This window comes from Phasianus colchicus, chromosome 11, assembly GCF_987193195.1.
Source record: "Phasianus colchicus chromosome 11, bPhaCol1.hap1.1, whole genome shotgun sequence".
Taxonomy (NCBI): Eukaryota; Metazoa; Chordata; class Aves; order Galliformes; family Phasianidae; genus Phasianus; species Phasianus colchicus.
In genome coordinates, this window is record NC_143446.1 from 20,242,990 (window position 1) to 20,265,963 (window position 22,974).

The window sequence follows — 22,974 nt, forward strand, 5'->3', positions numbered from 1 at the left end:
GCAGCACCCACCTCCTCACCTGCACTCCCAGCCCCAGAGGTTTGGTGGGGACCCTCCGGGCAAAGACTTGTTCACACTTTGGGGAACATCCCCGTGGGGTTTGGAGAAAGGCATTTTAAATGAAAAACAAACAGCTCTGGGATACAGGGTACAGCCCCAGCTGGCGTAGACCCTTGCAAGTCCTCCCACATCCATAGAAATGTACAAATTTACACCTGTTTGAAGTTTTAGGTTTTTATTGGCCTACACATCCCTTCCCCCTTCTTCCCCACTTGTCCACGGCTGAAAGCAAAGCATCCACCTGCACTCTCAGCAGCTGGGCTCAACCCACGGGGCACAACAGGCAGTGCCAGCAGTGCAGGTGCTCAGTGCTGGCTGCAAGGTGCTGCCAGGGCCAGGAGTGGGGCACAGAACCACAGGGGCTGAGGGATGGGATACAGGACAGGGCCCTGCAGCTCCCCAGGCAGCAGTAGGATGGCAAACACTGGAAACACAACGGGTGATTTTGAGAAAAGTTAAGCAGTTTTATTCAACAGGACGAGTCCACCTCCAAGCAGTGGCTCCATCTACACGGCATCATCAGCGCACAGGACAGAGGACCCAACCGCTCTAGCTGACGGCATCGCACCATACATTACAGAGACAACACCCACAGGGAGGACGACGACCGCGACGAGGGGCAGCCCACAGCAGTTCCTGAGGTTTCCTGACAGAACCAAAGCCCAGCAGAGCACGCAGCCCAGCACCAGGAGCCCATCAGCCTCGGGCCATCCTGTGCCACACTGTGAAAACACAGCGCTGCTGTTAGGTACGCAGCCCAGCACTGCAGGAAGGCGCACTGCAGCCCAAGGATGAGAGATGGGCAGCCAGCACAGCCCCAGGGCCGGGCATGAGGGCCTCCCATAGCAATGCTCACTCGGCCGGCCGCGGTCCTGGGACGGGCTCAGGGTTGGGGGCTGCAGGCGCCAGGGCGGCACCGGCTCTGCATAGCAGAGAAGCCCCCGGGGCAGCCTCACCTCCCGCAGGCCACGGCCGTGCCTGGGGCTCAGCAGGAACGGCCCCGGGGCCCCGACTGCCTGCAGGCTGCAGCCAACTGCCCCGGGACTCGGTGAGCCTCCAGTCTTCGAGCCTTGGAAGAGATATCGAGGAGCAGGATAAAGTCACTCACAGAACATGAGCGGGTTCCAGTTATGATACTCCTACCATGTGGTTAAATTCTGTGCCAAGTTACAGAAAAATACATTTCCCTCCCCCCCCCCTAAATTTACAGTAGTTAAAACTACAATTGGAATACCGTATTAAAAAGGGGTTGCTTACTCTTCAACAAAAGGTCTCGGCTTCCTTTCGTTAAAAAACAAAAATGATAATTAGCAGTACTTCAAAAGCAATCAGCCACAGCACAACGTAACTGTACAAAGGAAATCGGGACGCAGCTCCAAGGACATCGATTCCAAGCATTTGTTCTGGTGCTCAAAAAGGCACTTAAAGTTAAGAAAATAATCGTATTAAAAACCCACAACAAAACAAAAGAAAACAAAAGGCAATAATTTAATAGAAAAACACTGGCGTTTGTACCGCATCTTCAAAAGAAGGTAGGGAAAAAAACAAACCCAACAAACACAGTTTGCTCCCAAGTCATCTCTGAAAGTATATTAAAAAAATAAAGGAAATAAAGAGAAGAGCAAAGTGAATGTTCTCCAGGAACCGAATGGAAAATGTGGCTGGCAATGACTGCACAGCTCTGAGCACAGCAGGTCTGCTCCCCCTCAGCTGCAGCAAACACAGCGCGGCTGCTGGGTCTGCCGGCACTGCGCGGGGTCAGCCCACGTGTAGGGAGGGGAGAAACCATGGAGAAAAACAAACATCCATAGGAACTAATGGTGGTAGTTACAAATGTCACCTATGTTAATCGACAAGTACGTCAACACCATTTCCCCTTACAGCGTTATACCGAGGAACAATGACAGAACCACTACGTACAGTACTTTCCCCCACTATGTACACTGAAAGGTTAGGTTGCTGCTTTATTTCTTTTTTTAACGTTACTTTTTATTTGTACATTGAGCTACCTACTAAGTGCAAAGATCCGGTGAGCGGCGTTGGCTTTCATCTAATCTTACCCTATTTTTGTACAGCTTACACTTCCACAGTTACTTCCCAGCACTGAAGCAAATACAGCAACAAAAGCAGAGCGGCGCACGGCCCTGCACAGCAGCGGCACCCGGAGCCACCGTGCCCACAGCCTGCAGTGCTGCTGCCCCACCGCCCTGCCTGGGGGCCGAGGGGGGGTGGGGGCTGCGGGCCGGCAGTCAGGCACTGCTCTGGGAGCGATGGTGGGGATGGGGCTGAATTACAGCACGGGTCACAGTGCAGCGCAGAAGGGAGGGGGGAGACTGCAGGAGAAGCACAGAGCGTCTTGGATTCAGCACTACACAGAGGTGGCTATCAGACAAACCCCATGCAATCCCCAGCTCTTTCTGCATATGTCTATTTTCTCTGGGTTAAATGTTCCGAGGAAAAACAAACTGTCAATTTCTTTGCATAAACTCAAACCGCTGCATTATATAGTACAGTACAGAAAGTGCAAAATATCGCCCCATCAGATCGGCTATACGTCTGATATGGTCAAATATGGCTCATGCTTCGCATGCAAGAAGACACAATCTGAATCAAGACCCTCAGGTACTGCTGTGCAACCGCCCAGGAGTCGCCGCCCCGGAGCCCCCTCACCTTCAGCCCCATTTGTTGAGATATTGACAGGTAAAACTAAAAAAGAAAAAAAAAAACAAAAAAACAAGTGTTACGGGGAAAGGGAAAAAAGAATCATCTCAGGCTGTGCAAGTTCTCTATTTACGCTTTACCACAGGTTTGGTGCCAGTTCTTATCCGCTGCTGATGCTGAAGCCCCAGCCCAGGGCCTGCGCTGCACCTGACTGTGCCAGCAGAGCCCAATGAGCCACTCCTGCTTCCCCAGCAGTGCAGGGTGCAGCACAGCTCCCAGGAGCAGCCTGGCATCGCTCGGCACACAGCTGCTGTGCAGGGCCACGCACACACACACAAAGAGCCTGGAAAAAATGACAAAACCAACCCAGCGTCTCTAGCGAGGACATTTCAGAGCCAGTTTCTGAGGTAAATCTACTTTTTAAAAAAGTCACCAAATCCTGTACACTTTTTTTAATATATACTTCTACATATAACGTGTATTCTCCAGTGATGACACGCAGACCTGCCATCCCCTCTGCCACGCGGCCGTGAGCCCAGGGAGCGTTCCAGTGATTTGGGGCCCACCCTGCACACCCACACCCGCGTCACACCGTCGGTGCTCCCCGCGGGCTTCTCCTGGGCGCAGCGCCGCAGCCCGGCTACATGGTGCCCGACTTGTCCGCCGCGCCGCTGGGGAACAGCTTCTCGGTGGGGGTGATGGCGGGGCTGCCCACCCCCGAGCTGCTGCTGCTGCTGGAGCGGTGCTGCACCGCAGGGCGCGCCGGGCGCATGGGGGGGGGCCGCAGCTGCGCCCCGGCCAGCCGGGCCGATAGCGCCGGTTTGAAGGTGGTCATCATCTCGGCGGTGGAGCTGCTGCTGCGCCGCATGGCGGCATCGGGATCCCGGATGAGGATGGTGTGCAGGGGACTGGCGGGCTCCGAGTTGGCGGCGCCCAGCGGGGGGTTCTTCAGGAGCTCCAGCGTGTCCAGCACCACGTCGGGAGCCTGCTTGGCCGTGTTCTGCCGCTCCAGCTCCCGCAGCTCGTTCAGGGCCGTGCTCATGGTCTTCTCGATGTCCTGCCAAGCGCACCGGCACAAGGAGGTCAGAGCCGCGGCACCGCGCCCAGCCCAGGTGCCCCTGCCCTGTGTGCTGCAGGGGAATCCGGCCTTGGAGTCCCTCAGTGCAAAGCGGGAGCTCAGGGAGAAGACAAAGCCCCCGCTCCGGCAGCACAGAGGCGCCCGCTGGCTGGGATGCCAGTGGGGCTTTGGTCACCAACTCTAAAAGCAATAAATCCCGCGTGACACTGTGACACCAACCCCGGTACCTGCACCCTGCCCTGCCCAGGGACAGACACCTCTCCCTGCTCCCAAACCACAGCCCTGAAGCCTCCAGCAGGCGCACAGGACCTCCGCTCCCCACGTGCCGCTCAGGATGCGGCAGAAAGGCAGTGATGCACACAGGCTGAGCGGCACGAGGGGCTCAGGGCTGGGGGAGGCAGCCCCAGGCACCCCCTACAGCACAGGGGCAGCAGGTCCCCATCTCCCACCCGGCAGAACCAGGGCCCCCACAGCCAGCACCTCCCAGCCACCCGGCATCCCTGGGTCTGCCCAAGAGATCTGTCAGACAGGGAGCCCAAGTCAATGGAAAATGTAAACTCAAAGCAAATTTGCTCAATTGCCTACAACTGGCTGCTGATCTTCACACTCAGAGATAAAGAGGCCCTAATTTGGCTTCACTTCAGTCAGCCTTAAATGAATTAAGGCCACTTTAACTCAGAGACCATCTGAAAAGTGATTCACAGCAATCGAATCCACCATTTCAGAAGCAACTCCGCTTAACTCTCCTCGCTATCCTCGTGTAGAGAAGTCCTTATGTCTTCTCACGTATACAAAATACTTAGTAAGCCTTAGATCACGTTCAGCTGAAGGAATAAATTATCAAGTTAGCTCCAATTAATTATATTAAACTGTGCAGAAAATGAGTGGAAATAATTCTCCCACAGCTCAGCCTTAGGACTACCAAGTTCAGTACAGCTGACTTCACAGTAAATGCTTATTTTCATCAGCTGAGCAAGAATCCTTTCCAGAGTTTTAAAAAAAAAAAAAAGAAAAAGTGAAGGAAAAGGAAAGGGCAGATCGTGCTCTAACCCCAGCACTCTCTGCTCCTCTGGAGGCATCCCCTGCACCTGAGATTGGTTCACATCACACATAAGCTCTTGATGAACAGAGAAGCCGGGCAGAGTGCTGCAGAGCAAGCGCACAAGCAGCGTGATTGGTGGAAAAGCAGACAGGACAGCAAGAGTTCTTCCTTTCTGCCATTATTGTTACTTATCCCACTGAAAGCGGGTAGTTCTATGCATAACCTGCTAAGCTCCACAGAAGATCCTTCCATGTGACAGGCAGCAGCGTCTCCAGCAGCCATTCTTCTCCCATCTCCATCGTGCCTGGCCAGGAGTGGCACACAGCACGTGGCCTGGAAGTGCTGGCACGTGGGACTCTTCTGCACGGCTTTGGCCACACAGAGGCATGGGAATGCTGCAGCTTGCTCCATGGAAGTACCACACTCCAGTTGTTAATAGGGTTAGTGGTGCCTGGCTGACAGCCCCCAGCTAGCAGCAAGGAGAGCAGACCACAGGCTGTGCTGACAGCAGAGTACACTGAACAAGCAGCATGAAACTGCAGTGATGCTGCAGACAACGTGTATGGCTGGGGACATCCTACTGTGCTTAGACTAATGTTCTGAGGTCCTACACATAGCCACCAAAAAAACCTGAAATGCACTAAGCACCAACTGAATTCTGACTTACAGATGCTTTCTACGGAGTGCCCAATGAAGGTAATGCACATCCTTCCCTGCGAGGGGATGGCAGCGCATTTCAGTGGTGCACTGAATACCTCTGCCTGTTGTAGTGTAGAAGCAAGGTATGTGGAGCAGCAGTACATCCTGTTAGACCAACCAACAGGGCTGGAGGAACTGACAGCACACTGCTGGCTTCCATCTCTAAACCACTGCAGCTGCAACAGCTCCACCACTCTGAAGTGCCGTGAGATGAAAGGGGCTGTGCAGTGCTCACCCCTGAGTTTTACCTCTCAATCCATGGGCACTAGGAGCCACTCACCACCTCTTACCTCGGCAAGTGCTTCTGCTTCTAGAGATTTCTGATCTCCAAGACTACTGTGCCTGGTGGATCCACAGGTCGATCGCAGCGGGTGGCCGTCAGACAAGGCCTTCCTGTCTGGGAAATTGATGCTCCCTGCACTGCCGAATGTCGCCATCCTGCGCTTTTCAGGGCTCTCAATCCTGCCTCTGCTTAGAGGAATTTTGTGGGGGCTGCTAGGGCAGGCAGCCGCTCGAGGAGGAGTGTCTATGCCAGGACCCAGCCCCCGGGGTGGGCTGTGGGTGTCCCCCCCGCTTCGACGGCGAGGGATAGCTGCGCCGTCAGACCTCAATCTCACTCTGCAAAGAATTCATCACAAGAGCGGGTCACCGCGCGGCAGAGACAGGCGTCTGCTTGCATGCTGCAAGGCAATCTCTTAGCTCTGGGAAGCCAGACCAAATCACTCAACCCCTTCAGCTCCAGAAGACTAAAGCAAGAGGACAGACAGACATTTTAGCCAGCGCTGAGAAAGGGACAGCATTGTACCATTTTAGTTGTTAAGATCTATGTTGGCAATCCACATGAACAGAACGTTCCTTTCTGCCTCGCCCTGCACACTGACTCTCCCTGCACGTGACAGTGACCACCTCTGTGTCTGCAGGAAAAGGAAAGCTCCCTACCGGCCCATGACTCCGCCAAAGCCGTAGTCCACAAGGTGATCCGTCGGGGACTGGATGTCGTTCTTGGAGGAGGCCTTGTCATCCAGCAGTGGGCCGCTGCTTGCCTCGCTGTCCGCCTTCTGGCTCAGGCTGTCAGAGAAGGCATCGTCCCTGTGGAAACGAGACCCCATTCAGGCTGCCACTGCAACGAATCTGGGTGTTGCAGCAGTAGCACCTACAAAGGACAGGCAGACCGAGTAGTGTGCAACAGCAGCTACATACACAGGGAGAGACCAATGCTGCATCTGCATCCTGCCTCCCAGAGTAGTCAGGGACGGACATGGAGTAGGCACACCAAGGACAGTAGTGCTTGGCTATCAGTTTGAACAAGAGACAACCTAAGCCAACACATGGAGAGCATACCAGAACAGATCCAGATTTCTCAAGTCATTAAAATTCTGGGAAAACCAGATCTATTTAAGCAGCTAAAGATAGACCATCATGGGTAGGCAATTTTGACATCCCAGGTCAGCACGCAGTGCCTTTACTCACATGTCTTGTACCACAATGTATTGGTGGGGTATGAGGCCATCCACACCGTTGTGTCTCCCTTCCCACCAATCTTCTGATGCCCGATGGTACAGGAGGAGTGATGCTCCTTTCTTAAAGGACAGCTCTCGTGGAGACCGTCCAACATAGTCAAACTTTGCAATGGCTTCAATCTGCTCCACTTCTGCAAAGGAAGAGGAACACAGATAGAGAAGCTCAGTATGACAATCATGAGGGCACAATAAGCCCCAGAATGAGGAAACCTCACCTGAGCAGCTCTCATCCTGCTGCCTGAGCTTCCCAAGAGCATCTTACACTGAGCACAAACTATCTTATTTTTAGAGCAACCGATTATTTTTTTTTGTCTTTTCAGCCTTCCTGGAATTTCTAGGCTCACAAACTACAGAAAGCTGCAAACCAGATGGGGAGCAGCTGAAATTTCCCTGTACATATGGCATCTTTGTCTACACTTGTATTTTCTTCCAATAAAGTGACTTCTTCAGTTACAGAACACCATTATCTTCCAGACTGGGATCTCACCAAGCTGTATCAGATACAACACCCAAAGCGCCCCCCCCCCCCCCCCCCCCATTACATTCTCTTCAATTCCTTCCCTCACCCTGGAGACAGCTTGGCCTGAATTACTGATGAATAACAAATGCCCCTTTGGGGATCCCTACAAAAATGACAGTATCAGCTCTGAATTCATCTCCCTGCCCAGAAGGAGGTGCAAGATCAGCAGCCACCACTCTGCCAGCTCTAACTGCAATTGGAGCCAGCAACAAGCAGCTAACATAACCCTGCAGAGATATCAAATGTTTTAAACCCCATGAGGACCGACAGCGTTTGGACAAGAACAAAGCTGGACAAGGCAGATCAACCCCTCCTTCAGATCTGCCACGTTCTCATGAGAACATGGAAACTCTGTTCCATGTGCGCTGTTACTAACCATGGGCTCCACACTGGGGTGCGACCTGCTGCTCTGCTCAGAGCAGGAACCACTGAAGGATGTGGGAGGTGCTGAACACAAACCGTGTCCCCCTTGACACGATGGCAGAGGGGCCATTTCCATGGACAGACTGTCCCTAGCTGAAAATATGGCTGCACCAGTGTGAGCACCACGGTGCCTGGGTCTGCCACCACAGGATCGATGGGGAATGCTCTCTGGAGGATACGTAGGGAGGAGGCTATCAGAAGGGCTTTCCAAGCCAGATAAAATACTGAGTTTCCCAGCAGGAGGGGTGCATAGGGTGAGGGGAAGAAGGGACACGTACATTCACAAAATAAAGATGCTCTTCTCTACACTTGCACCACAGTTAATCACCCAGAAACTCCAATCACAGCTATTAATGTGACCACCCAGGCAAAAAATTGGCTAAAAGACAGCTTGCTCTCCTTCATCTTCTCACCCTGCTCCTGACTGTTCATCACATGGACAATCACAGAGGTGCTTTGTGCAGGCAGGCCTCAGGCTGCATTCCGCCCAAGCCAGCTGCGTGCTCCCCCCTGCAGCCTGGCCAGCCAGGGAGCATCAGTGTTTGACAGAATAGGAAGCATAGGTGCAAGACACCAGGAGGGGAGCACTCAGCTGTGCAGCACCCTGCCACACAGCACAGTCTCACAGTGGCACTGCTGCCATGCGATGACATTTGCTGTCTCTCAGCAGCACCAGCTCGATTCCCAGCCTGCAGTGGAGTTACAGGTGATTCATAGGCAGGGAAAGGCCATTGCTTTCTCCGACTCTGGGCACCACAGCTTGTAATAAGCACATCTCATACCCCGGTTCTGCCTGCACCCTGGTCTTGCACTCGCCTTCGTGGTCGATATGAAATCCACAAAAACAACTCCTGTGCTCTTCCCAGGAGTCAGACTGCAGTCCTTGCACATCCTAAGAGGAAAACCTATAAGCAACATTAACTAGCATGCACATACACTGCCAAACACACAGAAAAATCTGCATGCCAGACAACAATCCAGCCTGACGTGATGAGGAGCTAAGTGCACAGTACTTTCCCATATGCACAGTCCTCCTAACATAGATCCAAGTTTCTGTAGCTCACGTGTGCGCTCACCATCATCACTGGTGTGTGGCTCCGTGCCATTGTCATGGTCAACTTCATCAATGGTGCCTGGCTCACTGTGAGGGCTGTCGCTGAAATAAACACATGGTGCTTTAAAAGAGAGAACAAGATTCTGTTCCCAAGGCACTCTGCAAAAATAAGTTGTTGAGGAGCCCCAGTGATACTCAAAGGAATTCTGGTTTTCATTTTAAAATAAATATCTCAGTCCTACAAAATCATAGCAAACCTCTGAACTGCTCTGAGTATGGCAGATACGTGCACCACCATGAAGTTCAAGCCCAGAACTTCATGTCCCATCGCTCATGCATTTTACTCATGTTTGGCAAAATTAAAAAAGTGATAACAAAGTTTCCTATTCATTCACAATGATCTTTAGCATTTTATCCCCAGCTCTTGCATATCTTATTCGTAACGTTTGCCAAAAACAAAGATAAAAGGGCACGCTGCATCTGCAGAGAGTCAAAGCCATCCCTGCACTGTACTCTGCTGCCCTGAATATTACATCTGAACTTGCTCAAAGCTCTCTTCACAACTCATCCTCTCAGGGGTCTGATCTCCACAGCCCTTATCTTACACTCATGCAGCTGGAGTCGGTTCTGCTTATCATGAATCCTGCCAAAGCCCTCCCACTTGTCACAGATTCACTCCTAATTTGCAGCACAAGAAGATAAGCCCAATGAGGGGATCTGGTTTTGCTGGGTTCTGAATGCAATGAAGTTCTGCCCTTGCTCCTTACCAGTATTCCTCCCCTCCAGTCATGCACTTCTCATAGACAGGTCCTTCCAGCTCTCTGTGGCTGGGGAAGATGCCCTCGTGGTTGATGATGATGGTTTTGATGACCTCATTGACGTGGGCTTGACAGGACACCGGATCCTGCCCATCTGGAATGTGCATCAGAGTGGGCCCAAAGCAGATGGCCAGGTTGTAGGGATCCATCATGTTCTCATCGCTGTACTGTGACAAGCTGCAAGCACACGCATTAGGGAGGTGTGGTATCCTCTGCCCCCATTAAGCTCAGAAAGATGTCCCACCAAAGCCCCCCCAGCACCCAAAGCCATCTTCCCCCAACACATGTCCAGGCCACGCCAAGGAAGAGGCAAAATATAACTATAGCAATACCAAAAGTAACTCTCAAAAAAAATAGAGGGACATTGAAATAAAGGCAGATAATGAGCAATTTAGGAAAGAATGAAAGAGACTCACTGATTGAGGAAAGCAAATAGGTATCTCATGACAACAATGACAGCCCGGGGCAGAGTGACGATGATTTGCTGGATCTGGTGCACCCTCTCGGTGGGATTTTCAGTTTCTGGAATACATGGAATAAGTACATCTTTAAAACTTCTCAGGACTAGGGCACATGGCACTAAAGGATCTTACTCCAGATTTAATAGCCAACTACACAAGGAAAACAATAGCACAAATGCTGATTCAATCCACTGGTTTACACTATGGAGTCAGCAGAAAATCAGCACAGTGCTCTTCCACAGGTCAATTCCTATGTACAGCCAAGATTTAGTGTAAAAGCAAATAAAGGCATTTCCATGGTTTCATTTTTAAAATGCCCGTTAATGCATTATTTAGTTACTTATTCAGCAGTTCCTCTGTTTCTCAAAAGCTTCAGCCAATTTGGCACTGAAAAACAGCACACCGTTTGGTGTTCTAGTGCAGATTTTAAGATAAGGTTTTTATTAGCTTTGCTCTTTCATGGGTATAAATATCAGGTCTTCCTCAGCCCTTCTGCTTAAGTTTCCCACTGGTTTTAAAGGGAATTTAATCTGAGTTGGCACTTTAAGATTCACTTCTGCCCTTTGGCAAAGAGCACCAAAGCCTGGGGCCAGGCAGCCCTCGATGCGTGGAACAAACTACACCAGTGGAGGGCTGCTTCCTCTGTGCTGGCTCAAACTCTGACATTTGCTAATCAGAATGAACTTCCCTGGCACAATGCCATCCATTCGTTTAAAAATTCAGAACCAATTTTGGCTTCAATCCAAAACCAGAAATCTTTATAATATTTTGTTTCAGAACTTCTTCCCTTCTGAGGAATGAATTCATCACACCGCAGCTTACCGGTTCTTCATTTCTTCCATTTGTGTTTATTTAAGAATACATTAAAAATAAAAATATCAAACAAACACGGGATAAAGCAATACAACAACAGGCATCTGTTCTGAAACCCAGAGGAACAAGCTGGCTTGAAGTTCCTGCCTTTCTACGTACCAAAATGTTTCAACTGGCTGCAATTCAGAGGATTAATGGAGTAACCAATTGCTCTATAACACAAGCATATCCCAGAATGAACCTTTGCTAGCAGAGAGCCTTTCCTACCCATGTGCTTCCCAGGCGTGTTTAAGGGATGTCTCCATGTAAATTCTCAGTTCCCCATAAAGCAAAAGGAGAAAACAGCTCTTCCTTTATCATCACCCCATCACGTTAGCAGGGAATCATGCAGCTCCCAGGGGCAGAACCCAGGAAGTTAACTGATTATGTTTGCAACAAGAACCTCCCAAAAGCTTAACAAATGGTGCAAACCAGCATTAATTAGGGTTGGCTGCACAGCACCAGGCACACTTCCCAGAGCTCTGCTCCCCCTGCTGTAGAGCCCCGGGGTGGCTGCAGTCTGCTCATGGCCCAACGAGCTCCCTGCCTGGGGCGAGGGCCTGGTGCAGAAATGGCTTCCTTTGCTTGCAGTGTTACAGGTGTGTTGCACTGTTCTACACATCAGAAGTGAAAGGCAATAGCAAATTTCAAACAGCTACTCTATAAAACAACTGCTCCTGAGAAGTAAGAATACATTCCTCTTCTGGAACAAACGCATCCCTGAGTCATTCCCCTCCAGGTATCATCTGTCTGTCTTGACATTACCCAATCTCTAGCAGTTATGCACATTGACATCACGAGGCAGGAAGAAGCCCTGAGCAGTGACAGCTCAGCAAGGGCACAGCCCCTCACTCGTCAGCCCCAGAGCCCGCAGGCCAACAGGCAAACCACACAGCCCAGCACTGCTCCCATCAAACAAAGCAGTCCTGTAGCCACAGTGCACAACACTCTTCTACTGTCTCTGATGCACTGAATTTATTCTGCCTTCTTTTGCCCAATGGGAGTGATTTCCATGACCTGCCAATAAACAAACACCATCACTACAAGGTACTGTGAGAAATAAGGCCCAGCTGGGAGATCTGTTTCTTCAGTTGCACAGGAACAAGTTGGGTTGAGAGAAGTCAGGACAGAACTTAGGGGTGACCAGATTTCTCCACTTAAACCAACCCCAACAGTTGGTTCACACATCATTTCATGATGAAGCAGCTCAGCTTCCACCTTTGCTCACATCCCAGTGAAGTTTGTTTTTCTTTGGGGCATACAAACAAGCAGCAAATACTTCAAGCATCCCTGACTGTGTGAGGTTGAAACCAGTTTTGCTGGCCTCATGGATCACAGAAATTTCCTGAGTAGCTATGAAGTATTGACCTCTGCTTTGCTTAGCTACAAACTCTCTGGGTCCCAGCTGCACAGCATGCAACAGCTCAGTGATCTGTGCAGACAGACTGTGCAGGAAGACACTGCCTGCTGTGTTCAAGTGACCAAAGAGCCCTCATGCAACGCGCAATGTGCATACAGCCCACTAGCCTAAGCCTGAAGTTGATTCTTTGGATTTTAGAGGAGCCATAGCAAGACGTTACACCTCTGCCTTACCTCCAGCACTGACAGGATGCATCCTCAATGTCTTTTCCTCACAAGTTCCATTGCAGACCTACAGCCCTTCTGACAGCATATGCTGCAAAGCACAGGTGTATATGCCCTGTTTATTCCTTTATTTGTCCCACCCTGTTCTCCAAGAAGACATGTCATATGTACTTACTTATAGTAGATACCAAATCTTGAAACCTTTCCTTAGGAAAGAGGGGGTTTTCCAGTCCTCGGAAATACAGCTTCAAGACTCCAGCCACTGAGTTAATGTCACGTTCATTTTGATCATCAGCAAGGGGATCTTCACCTGCCCAGGGAAGAGTTTTTACTTCTAGCATTACAGTCAGACTAGACCAACACCACAAGGTTTTTTCCCCTCGCTTGGTAAAGACTTTCCCACAGTTCAGAAAACCCTCATGTGTGGAATGGTAATTGTGTGCTTTCTCAGCAAAAGAAGAACTTAACGAGGTGCTCCGTAACTCTGCGTCACACTCGGACATCCTGCAGCCTTACCTACAAAAAGCCACGGTATGTAGTTTACTGTTCACGTTTCAAAACTTTCCTTAAGAGGAGGATGTTATTAATTGATTCTATTGCACCATTTCCAGCCCAGTGCATTTTTTGCATTTAAGGCAACAGCTTGGAGAGCTGAGCAGATCTGAGCTATGGTAGGCGATGGCATGAGAAGACAGGCTTGCGTGGAGGATGCAGTTAGACCACTGGAACAGACCAAACTGCTCTATAGCACTGTCATTCTCATATTGTCCTGGAAACTTACAAAAGCTCCATGAAAATGGAGTCTCAACAAATCATTTTATGGCTTCAGCACTAAATGGCTGTGGAGAGGATCTCTGCAGCTCTTCCCACCGCAGCTATTCTCCCCCTGGGTTACTGCCACTGCAGAGATACAAAACTAGGACAGCCAGAAGGACAGAGCCTCCTAACTTCTCTCACAGGAAGGCTTTTATTAGTGGATTTACATAAGGCCTGGTGCCCCATCACCCCCCATCACCCCCCAGCTGTCCCCAGGAGCACAGGCAGAAGGAGGCCCGGCCAACTACATGCTTTGCCAACACACCTCGTTCAAAGGAATTCTTGATGTCGTTGACTTCTACCTGAGAGCCAGGAACTCGAAAAATGCCCTGCTGCTGAAGGCCTGGAAAAGAACAATTTAAAAAAAAAAAAGATTTGCATAACTGCTATCCAATACTTTCTGGTGGAGAACAGCAGAAACCAGCAATTGATGCACCCAGAGAGAAAGGCTCAGAGAGCAGGCAGCAGACATGAGCCAGCCCTGCTCCTTCTCTCCAGCAAGGCCCCCAGATTAAAGTGCTAGAAGAGCTGCTCCTGGCCCAGGGCCTAAGCAAGCAATTTAACGTGGATGAGTGCTAACAAGACCTAAATATTTGTCAGTCATCCAACATTACATCACAGTCAATGCCACTCTAATTATAACCTGAGGCCATACAGCAAGGGCTGAGGGCATCTCTGCTGCATTTCTCTGCTAGCTGCAAGTAACTCATTACCTCTGCAGAAAGTTTCGCCGTCAGTATTGCTGAATTAACTTACCATACAAATTGATGTAACGAATGCAGCTTTCTACTACAAGCGGAATGGCCTGTCCTGAATCCTTCATGAAAGAAAAAGAAAAAAAAGAAGGCAAAAATTTACTGGTTGACTGATAATAAAGCTTGGAAAAATGCACTAAAGGCTGCAAAAACAGATTTGAAAAACAGTGCCATTGAGTTTAGTAAGAGGACAGGCAAGAAAAGGAGGTGTTACACACATCAAGCCACCTAGCAGTGCTGAATACACTGTGTGCACTCGATTGCTCACAAAAAGCTTTCACTGAAGTGTGTGACAAAGACTTGCTCACTATCTGGTTGAGATAGTGGGCTGATGCAACTGGATCACAGTTACTCCATTTCACAGGTGTAATGCTGAACCAAAATAAATCTTGTGCTGTACCTGACTGATGAAATAAGCTTCCAGTAACAGAGCTTACAACAATATTTCCACCTAAAGAAAGAGCCATTATCAGCAGATGCTAAAGAAAAAAAAGAAAAAGAAAAAAAGAAAAAAACCCCATCAGTCTGTGAAATGCTGCCTGCGTCTGAGCCTATAGTGGGTTCTGGCTTTTCCTTCACAGCCGCCCCTTGGGGCTGGAGCTCAGGGGAACATGAGCAGTGCCTGCTGTCACAAGGGGAGCTCACGTTCCTCAGGGCTTTGTTTGGCTCTTTTTATCCCAGTACAGTTGCATCTCTCTGGTCAATTTACTCCGTCTCACAGACGGGCCTGCAGTAAATACCTGATTTCTTGTTCGCGCATTCCTCCTTCCTCTGAGAACACAAAAAAGCAGCAGAGCAGGAAAAAAAGAAGAGATTAAGCAAAGATGAGTTCAGTTAGAGGTAAGCATCTCTTTTGGAGGCCATGAACGCTCAAATGCAATGGCAGCTTAGCAAGGTCCGAGCCCAGCCCTGTGGCACCCGCCCGCCCTCCCAGCCCGTGCCAGCACTGAGCCTGGCGGCCGGAGCAGCCCCCAGCATCACCCGCAGCGCCCCAGGCAGCACCCTGCTGCAGCCAGCACTGCTGTGGTACTCAGCAGGAATGGCTCTGAGCAGCATCTTTTTTAAAAATCAGTCTAAATACAAAACCCTGGACAGCTGGACAGCAGGATGTGTGCTGTGGGCCAAGCCCAGCCTCTGCCCAAACCAACACTGCTCCTCTGCTTGGCTGCCAGCAGTCATGCTGAGATGCACCAATTGAGCTGCTCAGCATTTTTCTTTTCCTAAAGGGTCAGAATGGCATGTCTACCCTCCCAGTGCTCGGTATTTCATCTCGAGGTTGTGGTCCCTACAACTGGGAGACACCTGGGAGCTTGTAAGTCTGTCTGCTGCTTCTGCCCTAGGGCAAGAACACCAAATATGGAGGAAAATGGAGAAAATAAGGGAGTACGTCATTAAGGTTTCTAATCAGCACATTCCAGGGAAATCCACCTTGAAAATCTTGTTTACTGCTCAGTAGTTACCCCACCTCAAATCCATTACATCATATAAAGAAAAAAGCCCTAACCCTGCGGCAGGGAGCCGCGGCACGAGGTGGGAGCTCAGCACGGCGCTGCTGCGGGGACACCGCGCTGCCACGGCCTCCTGCGCAGAGCTACGGGCGGCCATGACGGGCCGGGGTGGCCGTGGAGCCGGCACTGCGATGGGCTGCCGGCCGCCCGGCTGGGTGCGGGGCAGGAAAGCAGTGGGCAGATAGGACAGGAAAGCCGCCATTACATTCACAGCGTTCACCAACTCTTACTGTCAGCCAGCGAGTACCTTAATGAACGTTTCCATATTGCCGTTAAAGAGTTTATGATTATAGACTGAGAGAGGCCTAGGTCTCCTCATTTTCTGTGGCTTAGGGGGAAGACATGGGGGCCTGGGAGAAAATGGAACAAAAGAAATCAACAAAACACCAACATAAATGCAATGAACGGGTGAGATCTCAAAGGTTATGACTGAGAACAAGAACTGAACCCAGCAGAAACCCCCGTGGTGAGGACCGACACGCGGCCCGAGCGCTGCGCACGCCGACCGGCGATGCAGCCACAGCCCGCAGGGGCTGTTCTAACCGGCTGTGCTGATGGGTGTCTCAAAGGCTCCTGGTTGATACCACAAAAAACAAATCATCCCCAGACAGTGACAAAGCAGTACATACACCAGCAACCACATCTCAAATGGATGATGGGTTGGCAGCGATTTCCTTCACGCAAAATTTCCTTCATTCAAGCAAGAAAACAATAAAGCTGCTAAGCACAGCTCAGCACAACTGCCTTCACACACAACCTGCAGACACAGTTCTCCCTCTCTGAGGTGTCAGCAAGTGCAACCGCTGCCCGGTGTTTGCTCTGCTACCAAGGATAATGTTTTGATGTAAAATGAAGGATTTTAACACCAGCCTCCTACTTCTTCCACTTCAGCACTCTGCCAGCATGAAAAAGCACCAACAGCTGCTGAAGTGTTCAACCAACCCCTTGGTACACCCCAAACACACCACAGCTAGCCTTTGGAAAACATCAAAGCAATCCCATTATTGAGAAGTGCACCCTGTTCTGCTCATACACTGCCTAAGAGGACAGTGGGAACCTCCCTCTGCAGCTACTTTGTCTGGGAAAGGCTCACAGGGATGTGAATGGTTGTCAGTCTTTCTGGCAGGAAGAAGTTGCCAGGAACCCAAGATCCAAAAAAACAAGTGAGCCCTATCAAAACACAGCACTGAGCAAAGCCACCCTCAGCACCACCAAACAACACAAGGTGGCACTGCACCATGAAGCAGTATGACCTTGCCTGTGCCACCCAGGGACGAGTGGGCCTCACCAGCCTGGCAAACAGACCCTGAGGACTCCACTGACTTCAGCAAGGGTTACAGACACACGTTACTCTTGGAACGCAGCCATGGAAACACATGACTTATTTTAGCGTTCTGACCAGGGATCTGGGGTCTGCTTCTGCTAATGGTGTTTGCATTCTGATTTCTCCTTCTGATAATGAAGGACATTAAGACACAAGCACCCACATCTAGGAGAGAGAAAAATAGCATGAATTCTCTAAGTGATCTTGGATCCATCCTCTATCCCAGCCTACAGTGACCACTGGAGCAGAAACGATCACTGCACAGAGGAGCATCCCTGACCCTCAGCTGACAGCCCAGGGCTGCTTGCTGAGGTGCCATCTCCTCTTGCAGTAGGCAGTCCTTCTCCTCCAGCTGTGTCTGCAGGAAGGTTGCTCTGCCTGAACTCACAAGACGGAGATTGTCTCGTTTGTTTTCCTTTGTGTAGTAAAAGCAAAGGCTGAAACAAAAGCAAACAGAAGCAGCGGGGAGTTGTGCCATCATCTCTCATGGAGGAGGCTGCTATTCACTCCTTTGATTGTTTTGGCCTGCATCATCACCAATCCATGGGCACCCACTCCTGAGAAACAAAGTACTCGAGAGCAAACTATTTCAGATTTGGCTTGGTTTCATCAGCCAGTTCAGCAGAAAGCCCAGCCTGGGGCTCCCAAAGGACCAGAGCTCAGCCCACAGGAGTGTGCAAGCCAATGCCAGGGACTGGAGCTGGGAGAGCCCTGCAGGGCAGCTCTGCTGGGACAGGCAGTGACATAGGAGGAGCAGCTTGGTATCCACTGCTCTGCAGGGATCCTCAACAAACATAGTGCCCTAGGGCACCCGGCCCTGCAGTCGGCAAGGGCCAAGGGCAGCTCCAGGAACAAAAGACTGCAGTGATACCTGAGGATGTCTGGATTTCTTAGCCTGTGTCCTTGCTCTCTTCCCCACTCCGGGCTCAAAAGTTCCTTCTTTGTCTTGATGGTACCTTGTACTGGAAGTCCAGCACTGATCCTTCTTGGCCCAGCACAGCACTGCACTGCAGCCCATCTCTGCCAGCAGGCAGCAGACCAAGGCACCCTTGCTCACCCCTGCTCTCTGTCAGGCAGCCTCCTTCCTGCCTGCCTGGGCAGCCCTGCCATTACCATCTGCTTCAGCATTTCAAACGTGGGAGGCATGCAGCTTTTTTGCTGGTTCTGCAAATTGAATTAAACACTGAAATGGGATCGTAAAAAGATGATGCAGAGAGAGGTCCTACACATTCTGGGGAGCCATCAGCAGGCTTTGCTGGCCCATGTCTTATTGTTGTGAAAGCAGCACACTCAGAGCAAGCCACCAGAGCTCTGTGGAGATGCTTTATGGACTGGATACAGATCAAAGTCTTCTTCCTTTACATTCACCCCTAGCACTATCTCCTGCTGTAGCTGGATGAAAGCGTTGGAATACAAACACTCTCTGTGTTACTTTGCCTAGGAGCAAGAGACAGGAGAGGCTTTCAGAGGAGATGCATCAAAGCCTTTAAACAAACAGGGATGGTAGGCAGCAGGTGGACATGTTCATGTTGTGTTGTCTGAACACAACCCAATCTCGGCTGTGCCTATCAGGCACTGCAATGCACTGTGCTGACATGGCACTTCCAGACACTTCTGAGTCAGTCAGCTAGAAATTACACTGCAGCAACACCAAGGCCCTGCTGTCCTCACCCCAACTACTCCACTGCAGGCCGGGAAGCATGTCAGCGACTTGGGGAGCAGGGTCTGCCTGCCCTCCAGCCCCACCAAGCTGCATCAGCAGCAGAGAAAGCCACCCTCATCACAGCCAGTACAAGCCAAAGATTATTCCCAAATACAGATGAAATAAAAGAAACTTCTCACCTGGTTGTTCCACATTCAGCTCTTTCACCTATGAAGAAAAATAAGTTCCCATCAACTCTTCGTATCACTAGAAAATTGACCTAAAACGCAGCTGCACAAGCACTCATGCCCCCATTCTGGCTCTGTAAGTCCCGAGTTAATTGCTTGTGGCAAAGAGGCTGACTGTGCCTGAAAGCCCTGCAGGCTGCAGGAGATGTCAAGCTGGTTGCTATGCAAACCCCTTCCATATGAGGCATTAGAAGTCCAGGGCTCAGTCACAAGGGAGGGAAAGCATCTTCTGTTCCCACTGACATTAAAGGTTTATTTGCAATATGAAGTCCATCTTGAAAAAAAAATAACCAGATGCACTGCAGGTCCTCCGCAATAAGTGCTCATTTACACTAGCTGGGTATTGGCCAAATTCAAATAGGAAAGGGGGAGGTTGATAAGGGCTGAAGCCCCTGGGGAGGCTGCCGAGATTATCCAACTGCCTCATGGAGGACCACTAATAGCATCTAAATACAGTGGTGTAATTCTGCTCCCTGGCTCTTCCTATGAGATAACAGCCCATCTAATCATCATCAAGCAGACTATTCTGGCTGTCAATATTCTCATTCCCTTCGTGTATTTTTAGCGCTTAGATTTCACATAAACAGCAGCATATCACCAGTGATAAGATCTGTTCATTTTTTAAAGTGTTTGTCAATCCACTGAAAAAAATAAACCCATTTCACATGCTGTTTGTGCTTTTCTCCAAAGGCCAAGGAAGGTGATTTAGTCTTCTTTTTTTCTAAGGCACATAAAAGGAAGCATTTGGCTACACGTGCCTCCTTCCTGCTCTCCCTTGGCACCTGCAGAAAGCAAGCCTGCAGCCAATTCCTCAGTGAAAAAGCAAAGAATTCCACACGAGTGTTTTGTAAACCCAGATTTTTTCCTAAAGAGAATCAGCTCATGCTGAAACATAGCATTCTGCATGTCTGGGTAAAATATTTGCTAAATGTCTACGTAGCTGGACAATCCCATGACCTGGAATAAATTCAGTTTCCATGTGAAAAGTTTCACAGCTGCTTTTGCACAACTCTCAGAGAACTGCAATGACTGACATCACACTCCTCCTCCCAAGTACAGCCGCAATAGTGCTTGTGTGTGAGAGCAGGGCAGTCATCAAATCATTATCAAGAGATTAATTGCTTCCTGCACCGACCCCCAGCAGCCGTAGCCCCACAGCTACCAAGCAGGCCTGAGTCTGGTGCTAACATCTGGGATCTCTGGGAAGAGCTCAGACAGGCCCATTTCTACAAGCTGCCTGCTCTGTCCCCATACCACCAAAGCCAGAGCTCAGAGCCAGATGCCAGAGCAATGCTGGTAGCATTTGTTCCCTCCCTGGGCCTAAACCCACGACTCACCTTCCCCAAGAGTCTGCTTCAGCAAGTCGTGCTTAGCCTGGAGCTTTGTGATAAGGTTACTGCCATTCAAATACTCTTTAAATTTCTGGAATTAAGAACAGAACAAACAAGGTAGGTTAAGATTCTTGGCAATAATCGTCTGTAATTGATGTACACTTTTGCCTGGGGGGCTACTGAGGGGATACAGAGGCTGTCAGGCTCCAACAAATGAGGCGGCAGATGCACTGCTGGATGGAGCAGGGTCTAATAATCACTTCCCACTGCCCCAGCTACAGTTCTGAAGATCTCATTATTGGCCTGGTCTCCTTGGTGCTGCACCCCCTGCCTGGGAACGCAAGTTGCTCCAAAGAAAAAAAGTTCAAAGCAAACTTTCTTTTGTCAGGCTTCTGAGAACAGCCTGGAAAATCAAAGAGGTTTTCCCTCCCCTGGCGGTGCTTTGGCCCCATACACACAAGTGATGCAGCAGAGCAGCCCAGGCAGTGGACACACAGAGTGCTGGGCAATGAAAACCACATGGCACAACTCACTGCACTGCTAGGCTGCTGTGCACCCAGGAGCGCTCCAGAGCAAGTGATGTTATAGAGGAGGAGTAAGGGAGACAGACGTGGAAAATGAAAGAAAAAAAAAGGAAAAAAAAAATCACAAGTTCTTGCAAAATTAAAGAAACAAGCACAACTCAAAACAAACTAATGTGCTGATTTCCACCCTCTGTGCCCACCCAGAAATAATAATACCACTTGAGAAATCACACTCATGTATACATCACAAGATATTTACATACATCAACGGTAGCCTATTAACCACATTTAAATAAGGAGCACTTCTGCCAAGCTAATGTCTCACTGCTTCAAGAGTGATAACAGAGAACCTGAAGAGCAGTACAGATGCACAGTACCTGACCAAGGCTGCTGTTGCCCAGCATGCACACAGCACAGAACCCCAGCCAGCACAGCTTCCTGCAACGCCTGTGTAAAATGCTGATGGCCGTTTATTTCAACCCTTGGCCCAGGACAGATTTTAGCTGTGCAGACCAGAAAACGAAGGCTCAGCTGAGGGTTCAAAACAGGAAAGGCTTCCAAAGGAATCCATCAGCTAGGCCTAACTGGAGCCTGCTGCCCAGTGCTGTGTCACTCCTGCTGACTTCTGTAAACTTTGAGTCAAAAATGTTTGCTGCAGTTGTTCCATTAAAAATGAGAGCAAGACACTAAATTGTCATTCTCCATGCATTTCCACGGTGCTGTGAAGTACAATCCAATCTCAAACTATACAGAAGGCGAACAGTGAAAGACTGAATAGGTTCTTGCTCTTCACTAATGAGCACTTAAAATGCAACTCATTTCTCGCAATTAATGCCCTGTGTCCTGCATCACGTGATATGAGACTCACTGTAAAATAGAACATCTCAGTCTCCTGTTGGTTGGCTCTCCTCTTGGCGATGTTTATTTTGCTCATGTAGGTCTCTGAAGCAGCTGATTTGACCGATTCAGTGGAGCGACTGTGCTGGAAGGCATCTGAAACATCAAAATCTTCCACTGTCAGCATGTCCTGCAAAGTCTGCATTGTGGCATCCAGAGTTTTTCGTACCTATCAGGCATAAAAGACAGCACATTTTTGAAGCAAACGGAAAAAATGACATCTGGAGCCAAAACAACTGACCCACAAGCAGCTCGTAAGTACTGGGCTTGCCCCAGCGTGAGCTGCAAAGGGAGATCTCAGCACTGCACACTCCCACACCCGAGCAGAGGATGAGCTCTTACCTCTTCATTCTCTATCTTAAGGGTGGCCAGGCGGGACTGCAGCTGGTGGTACCGCATTAGCAGCTCGGTCTGCACAGGCTGCTGGGCACTGACTTGGCACACCTGGGCAGGAGAATGGCAGAGACAGGAGAGGGGTTCAGTGAGTTGCACACAGACCAGATACGCGCATTAATAGCAGAAAGATTTTCTCAGCACCCACAAGCTCCTTGCAGCCTCCTCAGGAAGTGTGGTCCAGTTTCCAGGCAGTAGTGCTGTGGACCTAGCACAAAGCATTCCCACTCAGCTTTTTAAAGCTGCACTCTGAAGTGTTCAAATTACAGCAGGTAAATCAAAGTCCTACCATCAAATCTGTTAGACAGTTTAGCTGAGGACAAAACCACAGGATTTGTAATTGGGAGAGGATAAAGAGCAGATTGAAAGGAGGAGTGCTGCTAATAAGGTAAGTGTATCATTAAAAAAGGAAACGCGAACAGCAGCAGGTGAGGACAGAGCAAAGGGGAAGAAACGATGAAAGGGTGATGGCTAACAGGGACCAGCCTAGGCCAAGCTGCGAGGCAGCTCCACAGCACCGAGCACCATACCTCATCCCCCATGTGGGGCTGGAACTCGAACTTCAATGGAGGGCAGAAGACCTGATTGCACATGTCCATGATGGTGTGCTTGTCGCTCCGCGCATCCAGGTTGTCCACAGCATTCTCAATGATGTCCAGGCCCTCGTGGCGGGAGGTCTCCAGGTTGTATTCAGCAGACAGGTACGTCCGGAAGGTCCGTGCAAGGCTGGCATGGAACCCCAGGTCACAGCACTGCGGCACAGC

General features: G+C 50.0%; 1 protein-coding gene across 2 annotated transcripts in view; it reads right to left on the reverse strand.

Annotated features, from left to right (window-relative positions):
* Positions 1–258: 258 nt before the first annotated feature.
* SRGAP3 (SLIT-ROBO Rho GTPase activating protein 3) overlaps positions 259–22,974 on the reverse strand; it is a 70,141-nt gene continuing 47,425 nt past the window's right edge. The window contains exons 7-22 of one of the 2 annotated variants that reach the window (XM_090148499.1): positions 22,741–22,962; positions 22,160–22,261; positions 21,789–21,986; positions 20,403–20,487; positions 19,018–19,045; positions 15,084–15,114; positions 14,345–14,405; positions 13,854–13,931; positions 12,948–13,082; positions 10,292–10,397; positions 9,825–10,052; positions 9,080–9,159; positions 7,011–7,191; positions 6,480–6,629; positions 5,831–6,158; positions 259–3,778 (exon numbers count right to left, since the gene is read on the reverse strand). In XM_090148499.1, coding sequence (XP_090004625.1) covers positions 3,362–3,778; positions 5,831–6,158; positions 6,480–6,629; positions 7,011–7,191; positions 9,080–9,159; positions 9,825–10,052; positions 10,292–10,397; positions 12,948–13,082; positions 13,854–13,931; positions 14,345–14,405; positions 15,084–15,114; positions 19,018–19,045; positions 20,403–20,487; positions 21,789–21,986; positions 22,160–22,261; positions 22,741–22,962 — 2,430 coding nt within the window. In that variant the 3' untranslated portion in view covers positions 259–3,361. Of the gene's footprint in view, positions 3,779–5,830; positions 6,159–6,479; positions 6,630–7,010; positions 7,192–9,079; positions 9,160–9,824; positions 10,053–10,291; positions 10,398–12,947; positions 13,083–13,853; positions 13,932–14,344; positions 14,406–15,083; positions 15,115–16,098; positions 16,202–19,017; positions 19,046–20,402; positions 20,488–21,788; positions 21,987–22,159; positions 22,262–22,740; positions 22,963–22,974 lie in introns of both variants that reach the window. The other variant, XM_031605362.2, reaches the window with a different exon arrangement.